The 21,962-nt window shown below is 37.9% G+C and overlaps 1 protein-coding gene across 3 annotated transcripts in view; it reads right to left on the bottom strand.

Moving 5' to 3' along the window:
- TSHZ2 (teashirt zinc finger homeobox 2) overlaps positions 1–21,962 on the bottom strand; it is a 392,283-nt gene that overhangs the window by 118,999 nt on the left and 251,322 nt on the right. The window contains exons 2-3 of one of the 3 annotated variants that reach the window (XM_060772095.2): positions 13,619–16,691; positions 1,888–2,327 (exon numbers count right to left, since the gene is read on the bottom strand). In XM_060772095.2, the coding sequence (XP_060628078.2) occupies positions 13,627–16,691 (3,065 nt within the window). In that variant the 3' untranslated portion in view covers positions 1,888–2,327; positions 13,619–13,626. Of the gene's footprint in view, positions 1–1,887; positions 2,328–10,794; positions 16,692–21,962 lie in introns of those variants that run through there. The other 2 variants (XM_060772094.2, XM_060772093.2) reach the window with 2 other exon arrangements.

Genomic DNA, 21,962 nt, shown 5'->3' with positions numbered 1-21,962 from the left:
CTTGAAATTATCTCAGAAGAATATTTCTGCCACAACACTTCAGGATTTTGAATAATAAAAGAAAATTGTACAAGATTTTTGCTGCCTTATTATTCTCCCCAAGGGGAGTTTACTGACTACTAGGGAACCTATTTTAAACCCAAGAACAAATAAATATGAATATGTTTTGCATGTTTACTAGCATATAATATTTGTTTTGAAGCATATTCTCTAACTCCCAGGCTTGACAATTTTACTCCAATCTTTCTTGATCTTCTGTAGTATTATAAAGCTGTTCGCTTTCATAGTCATGGAGGAACTAGACCAAAAGTAGGCAATCTGGGTCCTTGCAGATGTTTTGGAATTCCATCATTCCTTACAATTGGCCATATGGGATACAGCTGATGTGACATATAGTCTGTAGCTTCTTGAGGACACCAGGTTGCTTACTTCAGACCTAGATGTTAACAAAAAGAGATGGGGAGGGAAAAGCAAAAAGCATTACAGGCCTTGCCAGCAAAAGAGTTCAAACTCAAGACATTTTACTTCCTAAGAAAAAGAACAAAATGGCACCCATCTCCTTTATCCCATAGATGAATGCTGACTTGACTGGCAGTTAAATATTTGCAGTGGAATAGTATCTTTCACAGACCTTTCAACTGCTCCAATTTGGCACGGGAAGTCTTGATAAATCCTCTGTCATCTCAATCTTTCATTTATTTTTCAAATGCCCAATTTCTCTCTCCTCTTCCCATTTACTTTCTTCATCCTGGCTTAATTCTATTGATACAAACTGAGTTCAAAGTGTATTGCATTCAATTAACTTGGTGGGGAGAGAGGAGAGGAAGAGAAAAAACAAACTACTGCAGCCCTTTCTTGCTTGTGTGTTCTTTAGGCAACATTTCAATAGCCTGGCTAAACAAGATTATAGTGTCTAGATCCTGGGAAGTCATGCCCAGGTTGCTTGGTCAGACCACACCTGGAATACTGTGTCAATTCTGGGTGCCGTAATTGAAGGGAGATGTTGACAAGTTGAAATGTGTCCAGAGGAGGGTGACTAAAATGATCAAGTTTCTAGAGAACAAACCCTATGAGGAGTGACTTAAAGAGATGGGCATGTTTATCCTGAGGAAGAGAAGGCTGAGAGGAGATATGATAGCCATGTATAAATATGTGAGGGGAAGTCATAGGGAGGAAGGAGCAAGCTTGTTTTCTGCTTCACTGGGTGCTAGGATGCAGAACAATGGCTTCAAACTACAGGAAAGGAGATTCCACCTGAACATGAGGAAGAACTTCCTGACTATGAGAGCTGTTTAGCAGTGGAACTCTCTGCCCCAGAGTGTGTTGGAGGCTCCTTCTTTGGAGGCTTTTAAACAGAGGCTGGATGGCCATCTGTTGGGAGTACTTTGAATGCAATTTTCCAGCTTCTTGGCAGGGGGTTGGACTGGATAGCCCATGACGTCTCTTCCAACCCAATGATTCTATGATTCAAATTTCGAGGAATATGGCATGCTATGTGATCCACACAATGTCATCTTCCAACCAAGGGGCATAACTAAGACCCACAGAAGAAGCCTCCAAAGACTCTCATTGTTTTCTCACACATCTGCTGCCCACAGAAGTTGTCATATTCTATCTCATTGCAGGGCTAGTTCTGCACCAAAAGCACTCTTGCCAGAATATATAATTCAACTTACCTCACATCCTGAGCCATTAGTCCTGACTCCCACAAACTAATCATATTTCAGCATTTTTGTGGTATTTCATTCTGCCCTCATCCTTGACTTGAGCATATAACATATTCTCTCAAAGGTGAGAATGACATAGAAAAGAAACAACGACAAAAGGGGGGAAATCAACCAGCCAACCAAAAAAAGCCCATTTTTTTATTTTGGTATACTTAACACATGCGGTTATCGGTGTGTCCTATAGATCATTTAACAAATTGCTTTGCAACCCTTCCAGGGCGTGGTATAAATGACTGATTTAAAACCTCTGCATTGTTCAAGCTGCATTGTTCTTTATCAAGTTGAGTCATTTTTATGTGAAGTGTCAAGCTCTTCTAACAAATAACTGCTGCCAGACAAATCAAGTTCCTCATCTTAAAGCTATGGCTAAATAGTTTATAGCTTTAATCTGCTCACTGAGGTGTGCAGTCTATGACAGTAATTATAAATGCAAGGAGAAATTATAGCTGAATGCTTTAACTGCATTAGGAGCCATTTGATGAACATCCATGATTGCCTGCTCATTTTCAACAATAGAGGGCACGTTAGTGTCAATGCATTAGAGGATTTTCAGTTTTGTTCGCTCTTTCTTCCATTTACCACCGAATTGTCAGTTGTCTCCTATAAAGTGGAAAAGGGGGGGAGGAAACACCACAGAATCTTTAAACTTGATGGGTTTGAAAAAAGAGAAAGAAAAGACAAAGGAGGAAACTGGGGAAAACATCCTTGTTTATCATTATGCATCTTTTTCTTTCTTCTTTTGTAGTATTCTTATTTTCAAATTGATTCCTTTCAGGGAGTTGCATATTTACTTATCAAAGGCTTCAGCAAATACACACTACTTCAATGAATGTAGAACTTGAGCTAGGACTTAGCATTAGAATAGGGGCCCTTTCCACACAGCCCTCTATCCCAGAATATCAGGGCAGAAAATCCCACATTATCTGAGTGTGGACTTACATAACCCAGTTCAAAATGGATATTGTGGGATTTTCTGCCTTGATATTCTGGGATATAGGGCTTTGTGGAAGGGCCCTTGGTTTCTAGATGCCTGGGATTAACTGCTGAACTTGTACAAAGAGTGCACTGAAGCATTTGCATGTATAATAGATATTCCTCACCATCAAACAACACTTTGTGGATTTACTAACAATTCTTCTGGACAAAATCTTGGAAGTGCTTGGAACCACTTCACACGTGACAGTCATAGTAAACTGCCTTTAAATCTACACAAGGCTTCAATCTAGTCTTGGAATCATTACCTGCTCTCTTTTGGACTTTGGTGCTGCATTGCATCAAGCCATTTCTGACTTGATGCAACACAACATCAAAAAATCATGGGATTTTTCTTGGCAAGGTTTGTTCAGGAGGGTTTTATCATTGCTTTCATCTGAGGTTGAGAGATTGGAACTTGCCTGTCACCAAATGGGTTGGAGCTCCCAGTGGTACACTGGGTTAAACCCTTCTATTGTCAGGACTGCTGACTGACAGGGCAGAGGTCCAAATCCGGAGAGAGCAGGTTGAGCTCCCTCTGTCAGTTACAGCTACTCATGCGGTGACATGAGAGAAGCCTCCCACAAAGATGGTAAACATCAAACATCCGGGCATCCCCTGGGCAACGTCCATGCAGACGGCCTATTTTCTCACACCAGTAGCATCTTGCAGTTTCTCAAAAAGACAAAACAAAACAAAAAACAAACATGGGTTTCCATGGCTGAGTAAGGATTCAAACCCAAGCTCGAGGATCCTAGTCCAACACTCAAACCACTATACCATGTTGGTGTTTTTGTTCACAGAATCTACCAGTGAATACTGGGAGAGTAAGGAAATTATAAGTATATATTTCCTGTCTCTGGTTTCAAAACAATGACCCATTCCACCAACCTTCCATCTATAATTTTTAGAGCTTGAAAAGTCACTTTAAGACCTGGGGTCCTTCTACCCAGCCATAAAACCCAGAATATCAAAGAAGATAATTCACAATATCTGCTTTGAACTGGATTATCTGAGTCCACTCTGTCATATAATCCAATTCAATGTGGATTTTATACAGCTTTGTGGAAGGGGCCTAAGAAACATATTGACATACTGAAGCCATCCATAACTGAGCAGTAATAGGATAATACCCTGGAACACATTTCCCTTGTCTGGAGTAACCTCCATTGATATTAGAGATAACAAAATTTTGTTTTTTTTATATTTATATATGTAGATGACTATTATATCTGTTGTTTCCAAATATGAATCCCGCACACTGTACTAAAGGTACTGGCCACTATTCTCAATCTGCTACTCTGGAACTTTATCACACCAACTTCTTGCCTCATCACAGTTACAGTCTTTAACCAAATAGAAACATACAATTATTGGAGCTATTATTTCCACATTTTGTCACAATCATGGAATACCAGCACATTGTCGATATGAATTCCTAGGATCAGTGTTCTAAACAGCTTTGCTTCCTACCCAGGTTTACCTCATCCAGTACATGTATGCTGTGTTTTCCCCATATTTTCCTTTCCCCCTATTTTGCCACTATTGTGCAGCCACAAAGTATTAGCTTTTTTGCAAGACTATCTGCTTTATAACATTAGGAATGCAGTGAAAGAAAATTTCTGCAAAAGGAAGACTGATGGAAGAGCATTAAAATTGGATTAATTGATAAGTCAAGTGGACCAGGGACCACTTTACCAGGGTTTCTCAGACCGAGTCACCTTCGGGCTGAGAAAGACGGTATATAAATATGGTAAATAATAAATAAATAAATAAATAAATAAAAAGAGATAATCCAATAATGATATATTGTCATGTGGTAAGCTCCATCCAAAAGTCTTCTTATCCCACTATAATTGTGCTTTATCAGCACCATGTGATAAAGTCTGTAATCTATTTAACTAGGTAAACCCTCTGGACATGACCCCCCACCCTAAGAAAAAACCTAGAAAGAAATATTCAGCCATGTTCTGATCACCAGTCAAATAGACTTCCTTCTTTCTAGGCATGTGATGGTAAAGTGGATTGGGAGAAAGTTATAATTACAGGAATAGTATCAAAATCATGACTAAGTTGTGATTATGGATGAGTAAATCTGCTTGATAGAGATTACAAGACCCTGTAATGGTCAGCAGTATAAAGGAACACTGAGAAGGCATGAGTGGATGGCATTATTTTTCCACAAGGACTAAGTGATTTTTTTATCAATAAAGATTTATGAAAATGCATTCAAAGTAAAAAAATATGAATACTAAAAGGGACTCATTATATCTTACTCTTTTCCAAGTTCAAAGGACTCTGAGTGGGAAAAATGACAAAATTTAGAGCTAGTTAAAACTAAAAGGGTGATTTCCCCCAGCCCCAGAATTGACTTAAATCTTTAAATCTAATATAATGTATTTTTAAAAAATGTGAATACATTTTCAAAGTGCAGAATATGCAAGATAAATATAAATACACTTAGATTTTGAAAAATAGAGAAAACTGCATATGAAATCATTATTCTATAATCGAGAACAATCTTTCCACATTTGGACTGAAGGCACTAGATCTGGAGTTTGTGTATGAAGAAAGGCGATATAAACTTGGTTGCATTTATTTAGAGATTCAGTTATTCCAACATGGTTTCAAAGTCAAATTTTAATTTTTCAAATCTCCTCCCCCTCCCTGATTCTGAAATGTTAGGGTATGTTTTTAGAGGGTTTTTTTTTTTAAAAAAGGAAAGAAATACAATGAATAACCAATGCAATTTTTTCCTTTTTTAAAACCTCAAGCTAAACTTGCCTTTTCTAAAGACATCAATATGCAAAAACGATCATCCTTCTCAAATATGTAAGAGTTGTTCATATTCTTCTTAGCATATTTACGTGCCTCTTCCAAGTAAACCTGAGTTTTTCTATAGGGCAGAAATGACATGTGCATGCTAATCATTTTGAACAAACATGCAAGTTCTAAACTGTATATGATTTATTTCTAACTGTTAATAGGTTACTATATGTTCCCCTTTTCGTAGACATCTCTTCTTCAGAGCAAAAAATTTTTTTTGGCAGATTATTAAGATGTTTAAGGGTTTTGCCAACCCTACCAAGAGTTCCACTAGAAAAGTGATTCCCAACCTTTTTTTTTTTTCCGACCAGGGACCACTTTGACCAGGGACCACTTGACCAGGGACTACTTGATCAGCGACAGGGAAAGAGTAGCAGACTTCACAAAATGAGTGGAAATAAAATAAAATAAATGAAAAAAATAAAGAGAAAGGGGGTTTGCAGAACAGATTTTTGTCCTCGCAGCTTACTGGTGGTTCAGGTCCCACAGGTTAAGAACCAATGCACTAGAAAAAGGCTGGTCCAGAAGAGGAGAGAGAGAGAGAGAGAGAGAGAGAGAATGATGGAGAGAGACTTGGAAGTGGAGGAGAGAAAGAGACAGCCGAAGACGGAAATGTAAGCTAGCAGAGGGAGATGGTCAAGGGAGCGTTTCACCACACAAAGGTGATAGTGGAGCAAATAAGGCCCCATCTACACTGCCATATAATTAAGTTTCATAATGCAGTTTAACTGCATTATATGAGTAGACTCATATAATTCAGCTCAATGCAGTTAAACTGCATTATAAAATTGAATTTCATAGCAGTATACGTGGGGCCCAAATCATCTATCAGAAGTGAGAAAAAAGGGGTAGGAAAGTGAAGGCAAAACTATTGTTATTTAAAACAATGAAGATTAGAAATATTTCTAATAACAATCACAGTGTATGCAGTAGAGGCATTTAAAGTGAGAGTTAACAGCTTAGAGTGGTTTGAAATACTCAGTTGGTAAATGTGTCCTCATTTTTGCTTTTCAATGAACTGTAAAACTCTAGCTTTTAAGAACAAGTCAGCTTCAGGGTATTTTTTTTTTACTTTTAGCAAAGCTCTAAGGAACTAGTGCAGGCTGGATCTTAAAAGGAAAAAGAGTTGTAAAGTTTGCAGTGTAATTAAAAACAGCCAAGCCCATCAGTCAACACAATTTGTGCTATCACATGTACCAACTCAAAAGATCGTTCCCAACAACCATCCATTTATATTTGCACTGCACTTTACATATAAATATATTCCTTTTAAGAATCAAAGTATATCGTTTGTGCATGAAATAAAAGTGGCTGCAATAGTTTCATTTATAAAACAATGATAACAAGATTTATTCTGCGCACACTATCTATAAATATACCCTTTTATCCAAATGTCGATGAATAAAACTAAGTCAGAACACTTTATATATTAATTTTGTGACCCTATACATGTTTGTGTTGGATTAAAAATAATTCATTTTGTCTAAAGGACATGCAAAGAACAGGCTGCCATGGGGCTTTTAAACTGTATAAACACTTGTTCATAGAAGTTTTCAGAACTTCCAAACATCTTTGTCTTCAGTTGGCAGCCTTCTTGTGTTTTCCCATTATTTCCCCTTTTCTTCTTCTTGGGGAATATTCATTAAGGAAAAGAAAAGTCAAAATACTCCCAGAAACCTTGCCACTGTGAACAATGGGATTATGAGGCCTCTAGATGTACTATTTGCTTTTCATCATAGTGTACTTGCCAGGAATGGTGTCACATTGAATTGATACAAGTTTTTATTTCTGTAAATTACTTGTTTAAGCTTCAGCCATAACTTTATGGCTATGCTGTTAAAAAGAGAGAAAGAGAGAGGTCCGAAGTATATTTCCTCTTAACTTCTTCCTAGAATTTTTCACTTTTTCACAACTTTTATTACCAGTTATGAGGGGTTTCAAATTGTGGCATAGTAATAGGTGTGTAAATCAGTCCCTATGAGGGAGAAACCCCTCCCCCCAAATTGTAAAATACCCTCATTATAATAACACAGAACTATTCCAGACTGTGCATTTAGAAATCAACTGCTTAAATTCACAAAATCACTTGGACTGTGTTTTTATTGCTTTTTCCCCTCCATTTTAAATGACTGTGATTTACTGGATAAGTGTCCAAAGGCAGCGCCATTACCTTTGTACTGAGGGACCCTTGTGCAGCTGTGTGCTGTCATTTAAATATTTTCAACAGTACTGGATCCTTAATTCTTCCACTTAGCCAAACTCTGAACTCAGTTCATTATTAAAAACACTCCACATTTTTAGCCTTGGAACATACTGTTGCAGTGGGAAAGTAATTTGCATGCTGCTGTTTTTGCATCACAGATTGCCAAGTTTTTGACCAGACTTGCTCCTCTTATTTTGTGTTCTTATACAAATACAGCATTATAATTCCACTGGCTTCCATAATTTGATCCTATGGAAACCTGGGATTTGCAGTATTGGAAGGGGGTGCTTAAAATTCTGTCCCATATATATCTAGTGTCTCATCAAACCCCTGGTGTCTTTTCACACTATACTGCTATAGCATTATGATTTTAATTTATTTGCAAGCTAGAAAGGCTTGGATGAAGTGTCGTTGTTCTCTGACTGAGAGTTCAAAAAGTTTGACAACACTATGAATTCCAGGATTCCATAAGATGTCATCATGGCAGTTAAAGTAGAATCATAGCACTATAATTTTGTGATATGTACCTTGAATTCTTCCTTGAACTAGAAGCTTTAGCAGGTAGTTGTACTCATGTTCATACTATTAAAAGCCCCATTTAACTGATATCTGCAGAGGCAGCTTCTGATATAAGAGTGGAAGAAGGATGACCCTTTTTAGCTTGGTCACTTGGCAACCATGTTACTGAACTTGATTGGTATTCTGAATTGTACCACTGATCCCTCCCTTACAATGAACATTAAAGCTGTGATTTAGGCAGTAACTATGAATTTACATGGCTCAACAGGAGGAGACAGGGAGGAAGTATTGTCAATATGTTAAGAGGGTAATGGTAGATTTAACCCACTGCAGCATAAAGTAACTCTTCAGCATGTCCCGATTTGCACTGTGTGTTTCTACACTAGAATACTTATAGGAGTGATGTATTTGAGTGCAGGGAATTTGCCACCAATGTATGTCAGACTTGGCCCAGTTTGCACTAGGATTCCTGTTCGGAAAGGTCCATGTCCCTTATAGCTGGCAAAACCAAGCATGGAATTTGGAAAGGGAAATATTACTAAGAAAGTAGCCAATTGATCTTTGTTTGTGCCAAAATCATCCTGTTTGTGCCAGCTGCTGTTTGGTCCAAATGTTTCTGCTGGGTTTTCCTTTTTTATTCTTGTAGAATGACCTGCATTGTGTGCGTCTTCTTTTCCACAAAGAAACTGAACTGCTCCTTGAAAGAAATATCACATCAAAGCACATTTGAAATTCAGGGTCAATATGACAGTATCCTAAATTCCACCCAAACACAAATGACTTGTTGACATGATTTCTCTGTAAAATAACATTTTACAACTATTTAAATATATCTAGCACTGGGAACAAACTTACAATATATATATATCCCAAGAGTATGCCAAAATACCTAGAAGGTATGAGATCCACTATGATCTCAGAAGGTAAGCAGCGTCATGTATTTAGAAGGGAAGACATCGAGGCAGTACTTCTAAGGCTATCTAATGTAGGGGATGAGCAATTATTTTTCCTCTGATATAACAGAGGCCATCACACTACAGTTGTGCCCATTGGTTTATTTTTGTGTCCCTTCAAGTAATTTCCAATTTATAGCGACCTTAGGGTAAAGCTTTCACATGGTTTTCTGTGGCTGAAAATGTGTGACTCAATGTCACCCAGCGAGTTTCCATGGCCAAGTGGGTTGTCAAACCCTGGTCTCCAGAGTTGTAGTTCAACACCCAAGCCACTACACCATGATGGAGAGAATTGGTTTTGACCCTTTCTTGGAAACTTGTGAGGGACTGGAATCCAAGAAATCATGGATTGACACTAGTCCCATGAACCACTACTACGTTGGGAACTATTCTACACTATATTCAGAGGAAGGCTGTGGGAAACAAACTCTTGAATATTCCCTCCATGAGAAAACCCCATGAAATCCATACATTGACAGGTGATGTGAAGCACACACTTTATTTTCAAATCAGGGTGGGCAGCTGTGTCCTACTTTATATTTTGCCCCACAGGTTCTATCAGCCAGGATGGCCAATGGGGAGATGTTATGAGCCTTATTTCCACATTACCACCACATCTGGGAGTTATGACTCTAAGAACTGCCTGGCAGGGGTCTACTGCTGGTATCATTGTTGCTTCACCTTATAGGGGTTGTATTCCCCCAAAAACTGAGGACCACAATTGCCCATTCATACAGAGCACATGTACACCTGGTTATCTTAGTAGTTACCACACAGATGAATCCCTCATAGGATATTCATATAATCTTACCTTACTGGTTAGAAGTCATTCAGAATTTAGGACTGGAATCTTGGGCACACTTACCTGGGATTAAGTCCCATTAGACTCAGTATGATTTGTTTCTGAATAAGACATATGTCAAATTGCATTGTGCATTTTACACTCTAACCTAAACATACTTGGAGAATTAAAAAAGCACCTATGGAATGGAATTCTGAGCAAACACATGTTTGGATTTTCAGGTGGCACACTTCTTAATAATTTAAAACTATGAGATGTTGGGCTTTGGGGTTTGCAGGTTTTATTAATTATGCATCAGACTAAAAGTGTATTAAATGTAAGTGTATTTTTGGTTATTTGTTCTTTACAGTATTTCTGGATGAAAACCAGCAATATATATATGAGTGAGTCTGTAAAAATTGCCTCCTTTATACCAGTTAACTTTATAGTAAAAAAAACAAAACAAAAACAAAACACTGTAGCTTCTAGAAAGGCATGTGCTGCCTTCATTAATTTCAGTTCATCAGCTGTGTGGGGTCCTAACAAAAGACAGCTGAAAGTAATGTACATTGCATGATATGAGACCTCAGCAATATCAAGTCAGGTTATGATCCAGACAAGTAAATATGTGCCCCATTTATCTCTGCAACTATAAGTAGGTCATATACTATGGGGTAACAATGTCAGATTATTGAGAGATTTTGCATGTAAAGATATGACTTTGTGGATACATTTGTATCTTGTTAGAAATGTAGATAAATATTCAAGGGGCAGAAAGATTAGCCAAAACAATCAATGAGAGAGACTTTTGCATACATTTAAGTGTGACAAAGCAGTTTATTATTACACAAATGAATCTATGATGCCATATGTTTATCTAGAATAATCACCAAATAACCATTTTTTAGAATACAGGTTTTCAGTGTATCATATAGATTTTGGTCTAGTCAACAGTTTCAGTTACCTTTCAGTTATAGAGAATTCAGCTACTAAAAATTACGGATATTCAAGTTTGAGCCAGTGAAAACTTCAGACAGTAACCACCCTCCCCTTCAGAATAGAAAGGGGAATGTAAATGAGAAAGGACAAATGGAGTAATCAGGGGAAAATTAGACTCTTACAATGACAGTTCCACTTTGGAGAGCAAGTAGGCAGGTATCTGTATTTCTTCTGATGTTACTAACTTCAAGTCCCATCAGCCTCAGCCAGCATGGCCATGGTCAGGAATGATAGGCACTACAGAGAAGCAACATGCAGGGGAGCATAGGATCCCTAACACATGAATATAGGCTAACACTAGCTGTATCCTTGTTTTTTTCCAGGGTTTCCAGATTCTTAATAAGCACTTGGGTAAGATACACTTGGATACTGAGAACTAAATGAAGCTGCTTTGGAAGTCCCAAAGAAGTGGTGTGGGAGCCCTTCTTCTTTCTACCCTTCTGGGTCTTGTACATAGTATTCACATCGTTCCTGAGGATTATACCCAGAAGTGAAAGAAACTGCAATGCAAGCTTGTGAAGGGTTTTATTTATTATAACATTTTAAAATCTTTTAACTTTTCTACTTTTTTTTTGTGTTGCACCTCTCCAGATATAGAAAAGCGGTATAAAATAAATAACTCAGGTTTCCCTTCTCCTTGCTTCACTGGCATATTTGGAACAGATTTTAGATGTACGCTTCTTTTTTTTTTTTACTTGCTTAGCAAGCACCTTCTGTTTGTTGTAAAGGGATCTCCTTAAGCCAGAGCAGGTACTTCTTTCCATTGGTAGGTGTGTGTTTTTGGTTACAGATTTTCTTGTAACTTTACAGTCTTTTAAGGACAGATTAATTAATGATTTCCTTTGAACAAAAGAAGAATTATCCCTCTCTGCCCTGAGAAGTCATATGAAGATTTGAACCTTCTTTATATTGAGATATGGGTCCATCTAATGAAGGGCTTTCAGCTCAAAATCTGAACCTTTTGAGGTTCCATTCAAAAGCAGATTTAATTTTAAAAATTGGGAGGAGGGGTTCTTCCCATCGAAATTTATTCTAAATGCAAAAGAGTGGGACCCAAAAAACAAGGATATTTTGCTTTGAGATACTTCTGCCAGTAATTAATTTCTTGAAAAAGCATTTCAGGTCATCAAATGATAGTCCCTACCTTAGTCTATTCTAACCAAAGTCCCTTCAGGTGATGACTACTCCTTCTATCCTGATCTTTCTGGCAAGGGCAGATGTGTGCTCCAGTTAAAAAGAAAATATAAACATCTGGAAACACCAAAGTGCAAGAAAGGAGATTGACTTTGAATAGTCATTAGTTTAATTTTTCCAGCCTTGATTTCTAAAACACTTCAGGTTGAGATGACCATGATTGAACTTGGGATTGAACTTGGCTAGATCCTCTGCCATTAAATTGTGGACCATTGTCATAACTTTATACCCAAGAATCATGGATATGTCAATGTTTCCTCCTGATCCATATATTATAGACAAGGTTGGGGTAAACTTTCTGCCCAAGGACTAAATTCAGTTTCAGAGATATTGTTGGGGCTACATTCTAGTGTTGGGAGGGACTAAAGAAAATGCAGGTGGAACCAAACACTGATATAATTGACTTCATATTTTTACTGTCAGTAATTAAGCCTTAAACGAGGCATTTCAACTGTGTAGAATACAGTATGATCCCTATAGCTATAGTTGACACATTTCAAGACCATCCCCCATGGATAACTGAACCCATGGATTATTGGCTGCACTTGATCCAGAAGCATGCCATAGAATAGCACTGGAGAACTTAGAGAAGATCACAAATTCTTCCAGAAATTGGATTTTTTTTTTTTGGCGCATGGGTAAGTGAAACTAGATATTGAAACTCTGGATAAAGAGGTTCTACTATAGTGAAGAAAAGCCATACAAAAGCAGGTATACCACCAAACAATGGTTTCATGGGGAAAGGGACATGACTATCTGGAGAACAACAAAGTTCTGGTGATTCAGGAATCCCAGATATAGTCTCATGGCTTAAGATTTGTTACTCCAGTTATAGAAATATATCAGATGAAATATTAACAGTAGAAAATGAAGGCAGAAACAACATTTAAATCTTTGTAACTGTGAGGAAATAATTATCAATCAGAGGAATCCCATATCTGAAACTGGACACTGAAAACACATGCCACTGACATTTGTTTTGTAGTGACTCTTGATCTTCTGCTCAGATGAGGGACAAACAGATGATGTGGATGCTTAAAATATTACAAGCAAATGCCATTTCCGTAGAAGCCATTAGAGTGTTCAGCATGCTCTGCTTTTCAAATACAAGATTAATGGACTGGTTAGCTAAATGGGAACATGGTGTCAACAATAAACAAGGTTGCCAAACCTTTTCTTGGCAGAGGTTCCTGTGTCTGTAAATGCAGTATCACCAAGCAAGGTAATATTGGGAAGCCTGTTCCCATGATGGAAATGCAGTGTTTGAAACAGCTGGATATTTTAAATTTCTCCCATCTTGCAACAGTTCCAGACACAGAAGCCACGGCCTGCAAAGAAACTCGCATCCTTGACCATAATATTTTTAAGAAAATAGAGGTGCTTTGAGTGCCCTCCTTTGAGAAATGCAATAATAAAACAGATTTTGTAGTTAAGGCATGCATACCTTAGGAGTTATTCTTCATCCACTTCTGCTACAAACTGTGAATGATGTTCTGGTGACTTGCTGTGTGTTTTGCTTAAATGAAGTTTTACTGCATGTTTGCTCACAAATGTCCGAGAGCACAACTTACATTTGAACTTAGAGTCTGTGTCCTCTTCTCCAGCTATTGTCTCAGGAGACCTTTGAACTGAAATTCTGGAGATTTCTTGTTCTACCTTGGTTTGCTGCTCCACAGCCAACTTGTTCATGTCTTTCATTTGGAAACCTAGATGGGATTCTAAATGGCTGATGTATGTTGATGGGGTTCTAAACTGAGATGCACAGTCACTGCAATAAAAGATTGGGTGGCCTTTATCCATGTTTTTCAAAAATTTTGTCCCTCCAGTTTTTCTGAGTTGGTACTTAACATTGGCCAACCAATGGCTGATGGTGGTCATGGACAGTCCAGTAAACTTGGAGATCTGCATACGTTCTTGAGGGCCCAGGTCTGACAATAAATATTTACCTTCTGATGTTTGGAAGAGACTGGAAGCAAACTGAGCTTGCAAAATAAGGAGATGCTGAGGGTTCCAGTTGGATTGTCTTCCCTTTCTTTTGTGCAAGGTGGAGACTTCGGTGGAGACATCCTCAAAACGCCTTACATCCATTTCCAGTTTCATTGATGGGATTCTGGATGAGGCAGCAGGTTTTGGTGTTGTAGCTTTGGGAAGAACTTTGACCATGTCTGCGATGTCAGACAGTGCATGTTTTTGAGATGGGGAAGTGCAAGTTTGTGCTTGAACAGACTCTCCCTTCTTGCTTTTGGATTTGGTCAGGTCTATTGGCTGATCATTATTTTCAAACACATAACGCCTGGCAGGTTTTGTTGGTGTTGGGGCAGGAGATAAAACTGGCTTCTCAATCATGTTCAGAGTAGGTTTGTGGAAAATAGAGACTGATCCAGCACTCGGACTGGAGTTTGGCTGAGGTCTTAGGGGTTCATTCGCTTTGCCCAAGTGATTGTTTAGTACAGATTGCAAAGCGCTCAGAGGGTTTAAACAAGGCAGCTCTGAGGAGTGGTTAGAAGCACATCCATTACTGAGAAGTGATGTCACTGACTCCTTTGTTTTTGTTTTTTCTTTCTCCTCATCTTCTTTTGCCTTGTTCTCCTCCTTCAAAGGACTTGGCTCTGATTTTTTGGAATCTACACACACCTCAGTCTGAGGGGGAGATTCTTCTTCATTCTGACAGACTGGGGCAGGATCAATTTTGTTTCCTTCCTTCATATAGTCCTGCTGTACTTCTTTCTTGGTATCTCCTTCCTTCTTCACTTGAGTGCATTGGGCCATGTTAGCCGAAACAGGAACTAGAGGCATAACCTTCCATTTTGGAGCAATAGGTCTCAACTTATTAGTGACTGTTGGCCTAACTTGCAAAACCTGGGATCCCACTGGCAAGGAAGGTTTTGCACCTTCTGAGAGTTGATAGGCTGCATGTATACTAGGATAAGCACTCCAGCTGGGAGCTCCATTCTGAGCTTTATTGATGGCTGAAGTGACAGTGTTTTCCAAAGACTTCAAAATATCTCCACCGCCTTTTGAAGCATCTTCCAAATCTTCTTCTCTAAGGTACTGATATTTAATTGTAGGGTCCAGAGGTTTTTGAAGCATGTCTTCATAATCTTCACTCTTCACCATTTTTTCCTCTTTGTTCACATCCTCAGATTTATTTTGTTTGCCCTCTTTCTTTAACTCTACAGTGGGAGCCGTAGAATCTGTTGATACATTACTAGAGGGTTTGGAAGGTTGGCTGTCACTAGCTGACGTCTCAGACAGTGACTGCATTTTTTCTACAGCTAGTGGATCTAGAACAAGTTGCTTTCCTTTTTTTGAGGCTGAACTTGTGACTTTCAAAAAGTGACCTGTGACCATCATGTGTGTGGTAAGTTGCTGCAAGGTGTCATGGGAGCTCCCACATTCCATACACTTGAGTATTTGTGATTTGCATGCTTCAAACTGCCACGTGTAGCTAGCACCATTCTGGTAGCCATAACGGTTGTTAGATGACAGCTGTAGATTTGCATTCTTCTGAGAGGCAAAGGTGTCAGCAAATGACCCAGTGGTTGAGTCTGGAGAGCAAGGCCTATTAATGTCAAATACACGTTTCTTAGCTGGAGTTACCATTTTAGAAGAAATGGTAGGTACTGGCTCCTTCAAAGGCACTTTTTGGTAGTGTTTTGTTTTTATCATGTGAACACTTAGATCTTGAAGGGAATCAAAGGAGTCACCACAGAACATGCATTTCAGAACTTTCTGAGCATCTTCCTTATCCATGTCCTGAAAGGCTCGTTTCCGGGGCTTGGAGTAGCTAGTAGGCCTGTGCTTGTCTTTTTTGTGGTTGTCATCTTGGTAATGGCCACTCTCATTCATATGGACGGTAAGCTCTACCAAAGTGTCATAGGCAGCACTGCATTGCCTACAGCGAAACCTACTGGCACCTGTGAATACAGTTCCACACATTTTGCTGCTTTGTCGGTAGAGCTGGACTGAACTAAAAAGGTTTGGTTTGCAGACTGGCCTGGCTGGCAAGCTTTGTTGCAGGCTTTTGGTCAAGGCATCCTGATGCCAATCAAAGTCACTTTTGCTTGCCCCATTTCTGTTGTCACATCCCTTCTTCTCAGAGTTGGACAGCTTGAGCCCTAGCCCTAAACCTGTCCAGTAAGAGTCTGAAAGGATGTTGGCATAGACTGCTGTCATTTTATCCATGCAGCTGTGTGCTTCATTTGGATGTTTGGGGTGGACATTGGCTTTGGAGTCTTGTGCCTCTCTGGAGCAAAGGGTTTTAATATCTGCCACCTGGTCACTAGCATCACTTAGCAATGATTCATTTTCAGCATCCTGGTTGGAGATATGACTTACTGGAGAATTTTGGTAGCTAAAACTGCCTTTTGGATCAGGTCCAATATCATGTTCTTCATCTGTGCCTGGCTCATTGCTACCCTGAGGATGAGCTGTTGAACTGCTCTCATTGTCTTCCTCCTCCTCCTCCTCCTCTTTTATGTCTTCCTCATCTTTCGAATCATCCTCTTGGCCATAACCTGGAAAAAAAATAAATACAGAAAAAACAGTTTAACAAAGAACATTCTTCCTCTAGGTTTAACATTTGCTTTTCATTCTGAATTTACTAGACTTAGCACAACAAGAAGAAAAATAAACTGGCAAGGACTGCCATTTTTATTGGCAGAAAACCATAATTCTTTGTAACTTCTGGAGGTTCTGAGTTAATAATTTTCCTGTTGCAATAGTAAAACTCTAACAGTCTCTTAATGGAACAGTTAGAAAATTAATATCTGAGATCATTTGAAGTCTCATTAATTATGATCAAATGCTTGTAAACCCACTCCAGAAAATAAATGAAAAGTGGCCAAGAAGTAGACATAGAGATGAGAAGAATACTCAAAAATAGATTTAAAATAGTTGAAAAGCATGTTTCTTGGGAATTTAGAAAGCATGAAGAAAGGGATCTTGATTTCTATCTTTTGCACTGGAAATATTTTTTGGGCAGAAAATATTTTCTGTGTAAAAAATTCTGTTTTTTGTAGTTATTTTCACCTGAAAGTTTTGTGCACAATAAGTTGCAATCAGGAAAAACCTTCATTTTTTAAAGGTTTTTTTTTAGTGAGAAGGAAATGAGCAAAAATGTTTTGTTGCTCCTTCAGGATAAAGCAACATGGTGGTCCATGCCTTAGTTACATCTAGAATGGATTATTGTAATGCACTCTATACGGGGCTGCCGAAGACTGTTTGGAATATGCAGTTAGTGCCAGATTACTAACTGGAGCTAGCTATAGGGAACATACTATGCTCCTATTAAAGCAGCTTCACTGGCTTTTGACAATTTTCTGGGGTCAATTTAAGGTACACTTCGGGTCTAACCTATCTTTGAGACTGCATCTCTTTCTATGAACCGGCATGAGTTTTGGCTCCCCGGCTCTGAAATACCCTCCCAAAAGTGATTAGATAAGCCCCTACCCTTGAATCCTTCCTTTCTAGCTTAAAAACAAGGATTTTTAAACTGCCCTTTGGCCTCGAGTAGGCTGAAATGGGCCTATATTAGGTTGACACTTGGGCACTTTAGTTCTGTAATGATGGCAGCTAGTTTTAACCATTGATGGAAAGTGTTTTTAAATTGTGTATTTTATTTTATGTGTTAACAGTGGTTGTTTATTATTTTTTATGTGATAGCTTTATACTCATGTACTGTTGATGTTTATACTGCACTTGCAGTGCCTTGTTAGCCACCCCGAGTCCCATTTTGGGAGATGGAAGCAGGATACAAATAAAGATTATTATTATTATTATTATTATTATTATTATTAAGATTTACTTCCTCAAATATGAGAATTAAAATATACATGTGTGTGCCTTCAGGTCATCCATCAATGTATAGTGACCCCATTAATTTAATATGATTTTCTCAGGCAAGGAATATTCCAGTGGAACATAGCCTGCAACATTCATTGGTAGCACCCCAGTTAAGTATTAATCAGGGCTGACTCTGCTTTGCTTCCAAAACCAGACAGGATTTCATGCCTTTAGGGTATTCAGGGCCTAGAAGTAAAGTATCAAAGTCTGACTTTCTTTTTGGCTCCAAGGGTTATTATTTCAAGTACAACAGTAATAAATTTGATCAGATTAATACACAAAAATAGGGCATAAATGCAATTTTTATTCAAACCTGGAAAAGGTACTTTTGTCAGACTACAAGTGGAAAACATACTTTTTTGTACCAGCACCCCAATGGCCATGACGGTTATCGAATTTTGGGAATTGTAAGGAAAAAGAAAGTTTTGCAAGCTCTGACTCCAGCCATTTAACTAACAAATTCTGATAACTATCTCTGGTGCTAAGTGCATATCTATTTTACATTGGTTTTTTTTTTCTCATGTGGTCTCTAATGGGTCCTGGGAACAGAAAATTAGCCTCTAGATTCCTGGAACTAGTCTATCCTTCATTTTAAGGAATTGGGAAAGCAACAAATTGGATCTTTCTCATACTTAGAGTAGTCTATTTGAATGGTGGTTTAAAAATGCCTGTTGCCTTAAAGGAAAAAAGGAAAAGGAAAAAAAGCATTCCATTTAATATTGTATATTTAAAAGCACTCGCCTTCCTAAATCATTCACTTACTTTGGACATTTTATGTAAGACAGACAAAAGCCTTTTAAAATGCAGACAGTCAGGCTGCTTAATGAATGCACATGGCATCCTCTCTACAAATTTCCTTAAGAAGGTTTCACCGTATGTAAATCATTATATAAATTGAAACGCAGGAGATTAATTCATCAAAATGCTTGATTAACAGAAGACATTCTGATGTGAGCAACATGTTTTTTTTTTTAAAAAAAATGAAATCTACATATGGTTGCAAACCTTAAGTAACACATTAAGATTATTCCCACACAATCAGTTTAGTGCACAAAAATGTCTTTATCAAGGCAAGGGCAATCTGGATGGATAAAAAAAAATCCACATGTGAGTTACTATCCTGAATGCAGAAAGCTTAGAAAACTTTTTTATTCTAACATCCATACCAAGTCATAGCATGCATGCAAAATGGAAATCCTTTTTGGGACGTCTGCTTAGGTTTTAATGTCCATTACATTCTACTCAGAGAAACCCCATGTTTCTGAGATGTTAATACATCTTTAAGTTTCTCTTGGCTTTTAAAAAAACCCTCTGAATTACATTTAAGTTTATTTATTCTTTTTCCACACAGTTTATTCTACAAAATACAAAATATTGTTCTGCTTCCACATCATGGTATAGACCCTGGTCTCTGAAGGCGAGCCAAGAGAGCAAGCACAGCACTGGCAGGCTCTCTTGACAGGTAAGGTTTCAAGTATAGTTCTAGCATCTGTCTCCATGTTCGTCATCCAAGTCCAAAAAGGCTCATCAGCAAAAAAGCTAACCACAAGGGGATGCATTGGTGGTAGAATCTATAGATATGATCACTGTAAGGAACAACTGGGATCTGTACTAGTGGAGGATCTACCTGCAGAGGTGAAACATAGGCCTTCAAGCTAATATCAAGATGTATGCCTGACTTTCCACTTCCATTATGGACTTGTCAAAAACAGCTAAATAAAGTTACATTAATATTTTTAAAAAACAACACCTGAAAACAGAAATATCATAAGAAACATTCAAATTCATCACCATCTGAATTAAAATGCTAAAGAAATCCATGCAATAGGAAAATCCAAAGAGAGAGACCCAGAATATTCCATGTGCTTGGTGCAAACTACAACAAAATAGACTCTCAAACATTGCCACCTGTGCTGCTTCAGAAAGAAGTAGCATGCAAAGAAAACTATCCTTAGAAATGAGTTAAATTCATGTAGAAGATAATACGTGAGGTGACTTAGCTTCAGGATATTTTTGATTTTTGGAAGTAGACTGGCAACCACTGCATCTGATCATTGCATTTTCTAAATTTAGCACCAGTCAAAATTTTGGCAGCAAGCTTAAATTCTAATTGAATTTTTTTAATATTCATAACTAATGCACATATAACCATGGTATTGATTGTATGTTGGCTGAGTTACTGTGATACAACCTGCTCATTATGAAGTTGTGGCTCTCCCTTTGAGCGCAATGCATTGATGACACAGGCAACCAGGTCAGTTCCTGCCCATTACAGTAGAATCAATTAATCTATGGTGAGTCAACACAGAGATTCATTCCATTAATACTATGGACTTTGCCTAACTGGAGTAAATTCGAAATTGAAGCCACACTTTGGTCATACCCCTGACAATTATTGAACAATTATTTCATCCCATAACTCTGTTGAATCTGAATCTTTGTCAAAAACCATTTTTGTTTAAGTAAATCTAAGTACCAGATTTAAGTCCAGGTCTTAGCAATTCAGCTGAACTCAATTATATGCTTTGAGTATATAATGTTTCATTTCTGCATTTTAATGAGTAAAACCTATTTTCTCTATATGTTTAAATGCAGACTTTTTCTGATAGGTTTTCCAATAGTAAATACTATTTAAGCCAGAGAGACTCTCTTTTTCCACATATAGCAAGATTTTTCTCTCCAAGTCTAGAAATTTTCATTTTGGCCAAGGAAAGGTTAGGTGAATCACTGTCTTCCCATATAATGCAGTTAATCCAGGCAAAGTCTATATGCTATGTGTATTTTTTTTATTTCTATATCCTATTTTCTCTCTCTCTCACACACACACACACACTCATTCTCTCTCTTTTTTTAAAAAAATAACATTGCTATGAAAGCAATTGCACAGCATTTGGATGTGATCTTGCTTCTCTTACTTCTAGAAGGAATATATTTTGTTTTTCTATTTCTGGCATTAGACTGTTTTCTTTCTTTAAAATATTTCATGCAGATAATGGATAATGACCACTTCTCATTGCTTTCTTTTGGAAATGTCTAACTACATTAACTAACCAAAGGCAAATCTTAACCTGGCTCATTGTTTTTACTTTGTGGTTGCAGATTTATTGAATTATTTTGTTTGTTTTTTTAAGAGCAGAAGAAAAAAATACTTATTTTATATGAAACTCCATTTTAACTCTATAGCACCTGAGTCATAAGTAAATTTTAATGTGGGAGAAAATTCCATTGGATTATAGTTCCATCCATCCTGCCTTTATAATTTTAGTGTGGTTCTCTGAGAGCTCCTGTGACATTACCATCGCAATTGATGAGGGTGTGTTCCAAGAACAGTTCTGTTTTATGGCATGGAAACTGTTTGCTGATGAGCTATAAAATGTTGTAGATAAATTAAGTGCAGATTTTGACTTCTGAAGCCACAAAAAAGGCTGAGATTGGAAAAATGGATGAACATGTAATAATGTCAATAAATATGTTTCTGGCAAGATGAATAGTGCAGTCCTAACTGGCCAGATTGGCAATGGGCAGGTTGGAACAACACTAGACTATGAAAATGTGCTAATTCCAAACCTCTTCCAGTTCAGGGATACTTGAAATTATTTAGGGCTACTCTCACTTTGTCTTGGTAATGTAATAGCATTGTGGCAGTGTCTCTCTTTTGAAGAATGTCTGGATCACAAATAATTGAGTTCCTCCCTCATCAATGCCTTTCCCCCCCTGTTTTTGACTAGTCTGCCGACAAACTTTAGTTGGCAGGGGAGTTTTGAAGGAAGATTTCTGAGATCAGCTCAAAAGGGCATTTGTATCAGTAGAAGAGAATTGTGCCCATTACATCACTGCATCTTTGAGTTAGAATTGCAATGCCTTTCTGGTCCTGACCCAGAGTATTTAAGCAAGAATGTCCTTTTATACAACTTTGCCTGAAAAAAAAATGCATTTTCATACAC

Source organism: Anolis sagrei, chromosome 4 (genome assembly GCF_037176765.1).
Source record: "Anolis sagrei isolate rAnoSag1 chromosome 4, rAnoSag1.mat, whole genome shotgun sequence".
NCBI classification, from domain to species: Eukaryota; Metazoa; Chordata; class Lepidosauria; order Squamata; family Dactyloidae; genus Anolis; species Anolis sagrei.
Note: the sequence above shows the minus strand (reverse complement) of the source record. Positions and strands in the feature narration are given on the sequence as shown.